Below are 12,007 nucleotides of genomic sequence, written 5' to 3'. Positions count from 1 at the left end.
TTATTCTGCTAATCAAGACTTTGATCCACAGTTGTTTTGAGCTTATTTTTGGGTTAGGATTGGTGAGTCTGATGTGATGAAAATAAAGTATGTTCCAAAAGAATAGGATGCTGTTCTGCATAGTCTGAAACAAGACTGTAGAACATACACAGAAAAGTTGTCAATATTTCTCCATTAATTAGTTTCACCTAGTTTTTTTTATATGAAGCAAATGCTACTTTTATAATATCTTGAGTAAAAATTATTTTGATTTAATTTAGAAAGAAAATGGAAAACAGCAGTTCCCAGTCCAGTGACAACACTGAGGAATTCAGATAAAGAACTGAGTGGCCAAGAACTGGAAAAGCTTACTAGAGTTTGCTCTTCACATCAACAGTGAGTATAAGAAAGTATTATTACTTTTCAAACTAATATGTTACTGCAGCTGTTGTCTCCTTGCCAGTATGGGTGTTTTAAAATAGTCACTGTCAAAATAAAAGTTGCATCCCGCTGACTTGAATTTGGTTATAAAGTGGTGGTTCTTTCTCACATGTAACTAAAATATTTTCGTTGCCATCAGTTTTCACATTGTTTTAATATTGTTTGAGGAATGTATGAAGAGTAGATCTGAACTGTTTTTAGCAAATCATCAGTTTTCCAGAACTGGAGTTTTGAGTTTTGTTATTTCAACCAAGGGAAAACTGAATAGTGTTAATTTAGGACAAGAGAGACTGTAGAACTTATGATGGTGTTCATGTCTAATACCTACTGGTTTAATCATTGTTTTGAAATGCAAGTGCCCAGCATCTCAGACTTCAGCACCCATACCTACCCTATAGGATTTTATTCCCAAACTTCCACATTTTAGGACAATTCCTTAATGCTTTATATCTATTAATTTCTTACGGGTTGCATTAACATGAAGCAGTGATTCTGTACTTCCCTGGCAGGACAGTATTCTGAACAATGAAATCTCAGTTCATAGCTGCTTTGCCTGATCCATCAGCCTCCTGAATCAGTATATCACAGTATAGCAAACTTGTGGGCAGTGCCTAGGGTGCTTTTCTGGGTAGTAACACATATGGGATTGTAGCCATCAGGAAGGAGGAGGAGAAGATCTGTTCTTTCATGGGTGAATGTCCTACTGTCCAGACATTGATTTTAAGGGACAGATGGAAAAAATTATACAAGCTGCCACTGAAAAATGATCAGCCAACAGCTATAAGGAAACTAACCACGTTGAAAGGCTGAAAAAAGGCCTGACTGTGACAGGAGAGATGCTCTCAATGAGATGGGGAGAGAGAACTTTTTGTAGTACATTTGCATTGGCTTAGTCAACCTGCATGTCACAAAAGCCAAAATGCTCCTGTTGTTCATAATGAGTATGATGTGGCTATCAGATTTTTTTCTTCTGAGTGATAGTACCAAAGTTTGAAAACACCCCTGCTGACTGCCACAATCCAGGTGGGAATTGTTTATTTGTATTCTGAATGCCTTTGGGAGGGAGCCCCTGGAAAAGTATTCCAGCATTCCCACAGGAAGAGGGGGCAGGTCCAGCACCGTGGCTGCAGGTTTGCACCTGCAGTGTGCTGCTGCTCGAGATTGCACTGAGTGCCTGAGGGCTGCCTCAGCCTACATTTGCCTGCACATGACCTTGCCAGCTCACAGAAAGACTGACACTCAAGTCTGTTGTGATTTGTATGCTGCAACGAGCAGCGCCTCCCTGTTGTCACCTGGATTGTCACCTTGTTGAGAGTAACTCTGCTTACTCCTTCATTTCAGTTACAAAATACCATTCCCTGTTCTGAGAAACCCTGCAATTTGATAAAAATTGAGGCTTGTGTTTATTTGCCATGATTAGTGCTCTGTATTTAATATTATTACTCTTTCGAACTCCCTGGGCAAAAGCCTATTTGCGTTTATTGTTTCATATAGGGTTTTTTCCCTAAGTTTTAAACTCAATTTACTTTTTAATTAAAATTAACATTTTATTTTTTAATGAATCACATGCAGGTCTTGGAAAATGTGAGCATCTTGCTTTTGTAATTGAAAGTAATGTAATGTTTTCTTATACTCAAGGTTTACAGCAACATATTGGGCATGTTTGCTCTTTAAAGATAGTTTTGAGTGTCCTTTATTTGAAGTTTAAATGGTAAAATTTAAAAGTCAGTGTAACTTTTTGAAGTTTTTGTTAGAGAATATGGACATCAGTACCTTTCCCTTGTCTCTCCAGTTTTTTTTCAGTAGCTTTAAATAAAATGCTCCACATATTACCTTCATTGCTGTATGAAAAACTGCAAGACAGATTGTGTGTGATAAATCACACTGTGCACGAATCTCTATCCAGCTGGCAAAGTCTACACTGACTGTGAGCAGTGTTGATTCACCTGTGAATCTGAATGGAGTCAGTGAGAGCTGCTGTACCTTACAGAACCCAGAAAATGTCCCAGTCTGTGGAGAGTGAAATAGATTTTTGTGGGGGGTGTGTCATTCCTCAATCTCTCTTATAGTGATCAGTATTTTAAATAGTAGTAGATATCAAGTCCTTACATGACTTTTAAAGTTGATAGAGTTTCTTCTGAGCATAACCTTTTACAGGAATTTACATTGCTTGATATGTTGCAGTAAATTTTCTTCCAACTGCTTTCCCAATTAGGTGGAACAATGCTAGGGCTAATTGGTCTTCTGATGATATTCATGCAAGTACAGATTTGTGCTTGAAAGTATGCTAGCAGGCTGACACTTTCAATGGAAGAAAAGTTCTATGCTAATTTTAGAGCAGAGCAAAGGTTTCTAAGATTTCAATTACATTTATTATGAAGAATGTTGCCACTAGGTTGTTTAATTTATTCTTTTTTCCTTTATTGCTGCAGGCCACAGGCATCCAAACGTAAGGTAAGCAGCCGTTTAATTGAATTCTGCTTTGTCAAAATTTGGCAATAAATATATTTTAAATATTAGATAAAATTTTTCAAGTTTAGAAGCTTTTTGAAGTTTGAATGTCTCAAAAAGTCACAGCATTCCTGTTTAATTGCAAAAATTACAGGCAATACTATCATATTTTACAGCTAGTAGCCGCAGAAAATACATGGGAAAGCAGTTGTTTGTCTCAGTTAATGGAATCCAGAAACTTAAAGGAAAGAGAAGCTACTGCTTTTAAATCAGGTATTTGTGTATGTATGTATATGTGCATAATTTGTTTTAAATATTACACTGTAATGACATATTCCTATATATACAATGAAGCTATTCCATTTGAAGCTACAGCATTTGTTGGATTTCTGCAGATGCACAAATGGATGAAATTTTTTTTTCTCAGCACAATGGGTAAATAATGCAGTTTTAATTAGTCATTGATATTCAGAATTGTGAAGTAACTTTAGCCTCCATCAAAAAAAGACTTAAATGTGCATGCATTTATAGCAGCTTACATAAGCTACAAAATTCTGTAAAACTAGAGATAAGATGCATAATTTGCATATATACAAATACATACGAGGTAATCAGCCTGATGACAAACGTTCTGAGGTGTGGCAATTGAGCATTAGTAACAATTTTAAGTTACATGCAGTGTGCTGATTTTGAGATGCATTTTTCTGAAACAACACAGTAAGCTATGAAGTCTTTGGGGGGTCTTGAAGAGAAAATCATTCAGTTAATTGTTTTCAGTGCGTCCTTTTATGTCAGCCTCATTTTCCTTCTTCTGCCTTGGGGCAGTGGCCATTTCGTTAGAGTAATTTGTTAGAATCTTTGGGTTCTTATGAAACATTTAAAAATTAATGAATTGTTAAAATGGAGACAGAGTGGGAAAGAATATTGGTAGACAACCAGGCTGTGCTTTATCTTTCCTCTCTCTGAGCAAAAAGTTTCAGGTTTTTTGCCATGTTCCAGTTGCCAAAATTGGCCTGAGTACCTTTCCTCAAAAACAGCTAAATTCCTCATAAGATGAGAACTGGCCTAAGTGATCTTAGTCCCTTTCAACCTAAACTATCCTACAAGTGTGTATCAGCCAGGATGTTCAGGAGAATCAGAAATTAATGAAGACACAGAGTCACAGTTCTCTACATGTGTGGGTCCTCCTTATATCCATCCTCTTTTGCCATGACCCCTATACTGCTTTTTGTCCACCTTTATTCTTGTGACCTGACTAAATATAAAACATTAGAAACATGAAACAAACATGTTCTACAGCTCAGAAAGCAGATCAAAAGAACACAGTGCTTTTTATTTTTGGATGGTTGGAATTTCCCATGGGAAAAAATTAGATTATTACAATTTTTCCTCTGATTTTATTCCAAGTGGGAACAAAAGCTTTCTGGAGCAGAATTTCTGAACATTTGAATGTTCTAAATTCAGGAGCATTCTGTTTCAATGTCGAAATACTTTAGTACAACATCTTGACTTAATGTGCAAGGAATTAATGGTGTAAATGGATTTTTTCATGCCTTTCTCTTAATGTAAATCTTGTCAAAGTTTCGTCAAAATCTTTGGGTTCCTGTGAAATGTTGGTAAATTAATAAAGCTATGTCATCCAATAAAAAGCAGTTCTGCTGAGAATTTTTCAGTAGTGCTAAGTACTTTCAATACAAAGATAGGAATATTTCCACCCTAACCCAAGTTTAAATGGTTGAGATTTGCAAAAGATGCTTTTCACAAGATTAGTGCATTGTTGAGGAAGCAATGAATTCTCTCCCTGACAAGCATGAGCAGCTGTTCAGGCAGCATGTGGTCATTAGCTGCTGCTGCCCCTCAGTGTCAATGCATCAGTAGCATGGGGATGAATGGGTTTTGTTGCAGTTAGAAGGATTTGGGTAGGGAAGGCATCAGTATCAACCAGTACAGAAATTTGACAAAGGTGATTCATAATCTGAAATAACATTCAGGTAACAAGCTGTGCCCTAGTGATCCAGCTCAGGACTAGAAGCAATATGACCATTTGGGGCTGCCTCTTGATTTTGCCTCAACCCAAGCAGAATCCTGTATTATAATAAACTTACAGTTCCTAATATTTAACCTTTTCAACAGTAGCCTAAATGCATGGGCCTTCTCACTGAAAACTTAGAATGCTTGACTTCTGCTTTTTGGGTGGGTTTTTTGTCTACAAAAAAAAAAGAAAAATTAAATGAAAAATGAGAAGTAAATGTGTAAACTATTACTTTTCTTATATATGTATCTGCCAAACCACAGGAAGAGCAACTTAACTCATTTAGCTGCTAGTAGTAGAAGTCTGACTTACAGTAAGACAGGAAAAGGAAACTCTCAAGAGTTTTGAGAACTGGCCTTCATATGGATTCATATTAAATAAGAATGTATGTAGCAATTATCAGTAAGAATATATAAAATGAATTGTAGCAATATCTATATTATATTGTAGAGGTTGTTGCACTGCACTATAGTAGCATCTTTGAAGTGAAATCAAACTTCCCTGCTAATCTAAAGCAAAAATTACTCCATTGATCTGCTGAAGGTATATGGGAGCATTGTTTGAGCCTCTATAGGCAATTGATCCTAAGAATTCACAATTCCTCTCTCCTGGGGATACAGCAACCAAGAAGCAGCTTCATAAGAAGTCATCCAGTCAGGATTCCTGGGACAGTACCTAAATTAGTTTTCTGCCCTTCTGAGCAAGCGTTGTGAATGGTCTGTTCTATTGCATTTTACTTTCTGGCAGATTTTCACTCTGAATCTACCAACAGAGAATTTGGCCCTTAAAGCTATGTGTGTGTGTATATTAAAACATGAGATTTGTTACATCCTTTACCCATGAATTTCTTCAGTTTCTGACTGAAAGCCTTAATAGCCTTAGCATTAACTAAAGATAAATTAATGTATTTCATGAAGACTTTTCTAGTGAAATACTGAATTTAACAAAACCCTTAGCATAAATTTGCAGTGTGTACATACAGACCTGTTTCCAAGGTGGGGAGGAATTCTTTATGCCCTGTTTTGTTTTAGGTCCTATGGGATTTGTTTTTAATTGGGAAAAAGGAAAAAGATGGGGAAGTGTGAATTCTCCATTAGTAGATTACTGTAGATCAGTACTCTGTCTGCTAGGCTGTCTTGGATTAACAGGACCAAGTGGTGCCTACGGGTTTCTGTGATGAACAAAGCACGTGTTGATTCTAATGCAACTCTGTTGGGGGGGGGAAAAAAAAGAATCATTTTTTTAAATGACCATAAATGCTTTTGCTGCTAAAAAATTTTCGGTAGACACTTTGTTGTACCTGTCAGTCACGTAAAAATTGCTTCCCCTGGTGGGTATGTCTTCAGTTAACTTAGTATAGGCAAAGGCATCTTTTCTAATTAAGTCTTCAAGTATTTGTCTTAGCTTGCCTTCAGTCTTTAGTGGGCATGGGTTGTCTGAAGTAGTTGTAAATATTGAACACTGCTGAAAACTTGATGTGTATGATCACTGCATCCCAGTTCTTGTACATCTGTGGTTAGATAACAGTGCTAGGATCATTTATTACTTTCTGAGCAACAATGTCCTGAACTCAGGGGACACCTTTCACCGTAAAGAATCTGATTTAATTTCCAATTCCATTTAATCTTTGTTGCAGTTGGGGCCGCCAACAAAGATGCCTGTTGTAATGTGGATGTATCCACTAGGAAAAATTGACAGATGGTAACAAAATCTTGTACCAATAATCCAGGCTGTGTTTGAACTCATGACCTGTATGTGAAGGGCTCAGTATCTTGTTACAAATCCCTTGAGCTATCTACTCATCTGTGTCTAATTTTTAAAAAGTCCCTGTCTCACACCTATTTCTTCTTTCAGTGTTTTACAGAAGTTAGGTTCCTTGTACTCTTGCCTTCTGTTAATGTCTTTCTGATACTTTTTCCATATTTTGATTTGCTTGAATATTTTTTTTCAATTTTCAAGTCTGTCTTTTCCGTGCTACCTTGAATTTCATTATCCATTAAAAGGGGGGTAGTTTGGAATTTAATAAAATTGTCCAGTACAGTGAATTAATGCAAACGTTTATTTTAAGAAATGTTACTATTTCATGTAACAAGTTTGGGAAATTGCTCACATATTAAGTGGGGTTTTAACAGGTGAGGAAGGATGAAATTGGCATAGACATCTTCAGTCATTCTTGTGAGAGCTCAGTTAAAAAGGGCATTGTTTGATATCTTCATTAATCTATTCATAAGACCTTTCTGCTCTTCACTATGACCAAAAAATGCACATTAGTGTTTAAAGTTATTAATTTGTTGTTTGAGGTTATTACTATTACTGCAACAGTAGTCCTATTTTAACATAGTCTTAACTTAGTTTTTATTTAAGTATGGAATAAAAGGCAGTTTCTGTCATTGCTAGCTTACTTTGATATTTAAATTAACAGTCCCTTTCTCTCTTCATAAGCCTAAAAACAAGAGTCTTGACTTCGAGTTTCTTGTAATGGTTAATATCTAATAATTTTCTAGACGATTTGAGCTAACCATCTAGTCCTTCATCAGCAGATCATGCCAATAGTAGGTGAATTCACAGCCTATGTAGAACTCCTTGTGCATCTCTGAAATTTCAGATAAGAAAATATAATTTTCATATATATTGTAAATATGAATACAGAAATAAGTTGCATCAAATTGCATTTTTAATATGTAAATTAACATACTGATCCAAAAAGCAACATATTTTTATGCTGTCCATTTATGGGAAATGTAATTTCTATTTAATTTAGTGTTAACCAAAGGAGCTAGTGATCTGTGAATTTAAAATTTATTAAATTAGTATGATTTCAGCTTCTTTAAAGGAAATGCAAATATCTCCCTATGTGAGAGATACACTGGCATCAAGATACAGCTTTCTGTAATTAAATGCATTTGCCTGAACTCCAGGCCTCTATGAGATGACTCACGTAAAATATCCATTAGAAGAAAAGTGACTGTTCAGAAAAATACTCACATATTGGGAGCAACTTTTTTCAGAAGGACACTAAATCATGTGCTTTGCCTGCAAAAATGTGTGCAAATACTTTTTTTTTTTCCTGAATCAGGAGTCAGAGACTACTAACAAAAGTTATCCTCACTGGAGCATAAAATACCTGCCCTTTATGGGAGTGCATTTTGAAGCATTAGGTTACAATGTTATCAAATCACAGTATACTCTTTCCCCCCTGGGCTGATGCTTTGAATCATTTAAAAACTCTGGAACTGCTTTTCCTATTGCACTTAGGTACTGAAACTTATCCTGGCGCTGGACCAAAGAAAGAAGATAAACAGCTGAGCACTGTTTGCCCAGGTGAAAACAAAACTGAGGGACAGACAGAGGCAGCGAGTCTTCGGGTAGCTACAGGAAAGGACCACATGGAGGAGCAGCACTGCAGTGCTGAATCAACATTGAAGCCACACACCCAGTCCACAGGGACAGTGGGCAGGCCTTCTTCAGGCTGTTTATCATCTGGGGATGCCGGTAAAGAGAACAGTCTGCGGCTGAGGGAAACACAGCTCTCCAAGGATGCAGTGAAAACAGAAGGGGCTGGGGAGCCTGGAGTGAAACTCCCTCTTGAGCCAATGGTAGATGCTTTGGATTTAACAGATGCTGATTATATACCTACTAATTTGGTTCCTTCTGATAAAGATGTGCCAGCTGATAGAAGTCTGCTCAGATCAAAACATGCTGCTGGGTCTTCAGAAATTGCTAGTGACCAGCTTGGAAACAGTGATGTAAAGCAGCAACAGATAGAGCCTGATGATGATGATGAAAAGTCTTCATGGCACAGAACTGCATCAGATGAATGCTCTGGGTGTAATAAAGTGTCTGAGCATGAGAATACTGCCCATTCACGAGTGTGTGAGGAAATACAGAGAGCAGCAGGACAGGAGGAGAGGGTCAGTAATGAAGAACAAGAAGATTTATTTCTCAGATTTTTGAATGGTAACATAATAGACACTGAAGAATCTGCAAACTTAGCAAACCAAGAGGACTTTGACACTGTTCCAGATATTTCACCTGAACGAGCGTCTTACAACTCCCTGGAAGCTTTATCACTAGATGACAGCTTTTCTTCTCTTGATGAACTTACAAGAAGGATAGAGATTACTGAGGTAAATGTTGTGAATCCTATAAAATCTTTCATGTTTATCTCAGTTAAAATATTTTAGATATTGACAACTTCAAAAAGTGTTAAATATTCCTTTATGTATCACTTTTTCAAATTGAAATCTATACTTATTTAGTTGTTCTGAGTTACTCATAAAAAATTTCATTTTGCCTCTTTCTCCTTCTTGACTAGCAGTGCACTGTGTTTCTAAAAATTAGATTGATCTTATATATAAGTGTGATACCTGGGGAGTTTAATTTTTTTTTATTCTGACAGAGGCTGTTAAGAGATGTTCTCACAATTCCTATAAATCAAATTTTGTGTCAGAGATCTACATAATGCCTATGATGCACCATCGTTCATTTCTATGCATAGAACAAAGTTTGCTTTTTTGTGCGTATTCCATATAAGTGAGAACTACATATGTATAAATTCTTATTATGAATGAATGGGCTTCTAATTTTGTCAAGTTTAAGCAGATCTGTTGTTCAACCCAAGCTAAAGAGCTTCTAACCCTGAACCCACCTTTGTTAAGCACTGCTGATAGGCCTGTAACGAGGGTGAGTGCTTCATAAACTAAATTGCTCTTCTGAAAATAGAGAAGATTTATTGCTTTGGGACTTCTTTGGAGAGTGTAATGATGACATCTTTGCTTTATTTGTCTTCTGGTTTTGCTGCATTTGCATCCATGGGACCTTAAGAGCTTTTTTTTTTTAATGAAAAAATGAGTTTATTGTGAAATGATGTTATTTCAGATGGTGAAGGGGGAAGACTTGTATAAAGATATCTTCTTAGTTCTTCTCCAGTTTTAAGGTATTTAACAATAGACTATCCCTTGGCAATAAAGTTACAGTACTTCTCTATAGATCAAGCTAATTGCACAGAGACCAAGAACCCCCACAATTGCTCAGGGACAGTGGCCAAGCAGGGAACTAAATATTGCAGATCGATGCTGATGTTATTACATGTTTGGTAAAGTCTCCAGAGCTGAAAATAGAGCGTTTTGGGTTTTCTCCCCACCTAAACAGTTTCTTACGTCCTTTCCAAGATCATGCTTCTTGTCTTTTTGTGGGCTCTCAGGAAGCATGCCACATACCAGGACTGACAGCCATGTGCACAAAGCTGTACACAAGCAGATGTGGAAGTGCACATACATGTTAATACATGTATCCCAAATTTTCAGCTAAATCCGTTGGCTTGTGTTCACTTAGAGGGTGGTTTTGAAAAAGAGTGTTTTGCTGACAGTCTGTGCTAAGCCTGTATACACGTATAACAGAAGAGAAATTTAAGTATCATCCCTCGGTATTAAATTTATTTTGAGCCCACTGAAAGTTCAGCATTTTAGCAGAGGAGTACTGTTCTGTTTCACATAGATAAGGCCTAAATTAATCCAATAGCGTCTATTTTTAAAAAGCTGTGTTTATGTCATTTGTGTTTCAGAGGATGGGATAGGAAGCAGCATATTGATACTGTTAGAAAAATTATGCTTGTGTTGATTGTCCCTGTGACTGATGATGATGCTTTACAGGGCATCTAATTTCAACTCTGGTTTGCTCTCCTGATGCTGGGACTGCCAGTACTCTGATGGCAGAGTTGAGTCTCTGCAGAGGAAAAAGTACCTTGAATTTTTCCGTAGAACTTTTTCTGGCCATATAAGGCATAATGTTGGCTGCGTTGGTGAGAGGCCACTTAAATCATTTTTAGCAAGAGGCCTGAGTTTTGTGTGAGTCAAGGGGCTTAAATGGGAGAAGAGAAGAAGGATTAATGTCAGTACCAATTAAAATTTGTAATATGCAGCATCTGGGGTTGTTTCGCAATACATGAAATTTCTAGGTGCAGCAGGGTGAGTTAAGCACACCAGCTTATAATGTTTCACTATATACTTATATTATGTTTTTCCAATTAATCTTACCACCCATCAGTAGCCTAGGGGTTGGTTTTCAGAAGGGGTGAACACCTACAGCTTTCTTGGAAGACATATTTGGAAGAGTTTGGCACCCCTGAGAAAGCAGCGTTGTTCTTGTTCTGTTTTAGTGCTAAAATAAGATTGCACTGAAGTTTTGACAAGAAGGCCGATCTTTGCACCCAGCTGTAGCACTTCTTCCTTTCTTGTCCTCTTGAAGGCTTTGAAATTGCATTGTTCAGGCTATGGCAACCTAAGAAGATAACAGTGTTCTCATACAGTGGTTGTTAATGAGTTATTTAGAAAATACATTGGTAACCACATGACTGAAATGAAATTAATCACATGAAATGTACCAACATGGCAGTAAAAAAGAAAAGAATAATCAATTTGACTGCGATAAAACTTGTCATGGAGTGAGTATTTACAAAACTGCCACAAACAAATTAGAACGGAAGGTGGAAGTAAAGATAATTTTGAAATAACCTGGGCACAAAACCCATATGGTAAGACAAAATTTCATTAATGCTCTTCAATTGGCATGTAATAATAATTTATTGAAAATGGGGAAGGGTGGATACCTGTGTATGTATTTACAGTTAGGAAGTTTTGCTTGGCTCCATATTGAGATCCAAGAATCATCTCATGTAGTTTTCTAATTTAGATACTTTGTCACTTTCTTTTAGTTTATAATTTACAATAACTAATTACAGGAGTGAAAATTCACCAGATTCTGACTGTGGATTTAAATAATTGCAAAACTGAAATAGTAGTTTCCATATTGTACAGGCCCTTATACTGAGTATTTCTTCACTACTACAAACCGCGTACAACATCATGCAAATGATGGAAAACCACAGTCATTTTATAGAAACAAGATTCATACAGCTAACAAAGAGCTTTGAAGCACAGTCAGCAGTTGGCAGCAACAGATATCAGAAGTATATAGCTCTTCTTAAATATCTTTGCTATCATTTCTATGAGAATGAAATGACACACCACTGGCAAAACAAATTTTAACCTCAGTAAAGTTCTATTTTGCCATATAAAATAAAAGGTTATAGCATAAACTTTTTAT

General features: G+C 36.6%; 1 protein-coding gene across 7 annotated transcripts in view; it reads left to right on the top strand.

Annotated features, from left to right (window-relative positions):
- Nucleotides 1–12,007, top strand: part of CNST (consortin, connexin sorting protein) — a 47,303-nt gene that overhangs the window by 27,122 nt on the left and 8,174 nt on the right. For all 7 annotated transcript variants that reach the window (XM_048299275.1, XM_048299277.1, XM_048299278.1 and 4 more), the window contains 4 exons: nucleotides 261–375; nucleotides 2,853–2,874; nucleotides 3,048–3,144; nucleotides 8,159–9,030. In XM_048299275.1, the coding sequence (XP_048155232.1) occupies nucleotides 261–375; nucleotides 2,853–2,874; nucleotides 3,048–3,144; nucleotides 8,159–9,030 (1,106 nt within the window). The remainder of the gene's footprint in view (nucleotides 1–260; nucleotides 376–2,852; nucleotides 2,875–3,047; nucleotides 3,145–8,158; nucleotides 9,031–12,007) is intronic.

The sequence above is a fragment of the Corvus hawaiiensis genome, chromosome 3 (assembly GCF_020740725.1).
Source record: "Corvus hawaiiensis isolate bCorHaw1 chromosome 3, bCorHaw1.pri.cur, whole genome shotgun sequence".
NCBI lineage: Eukaryota > Metazoa > Chordata > Aves > Passeriformes > Corvidae > Corvus > Corvus hawaiiensis.
The sequence above is the reverse complement of the archived record's forward strand: the minus strand, read 5'-3'. Positions and strand labels throughout refer to the sequence as shown.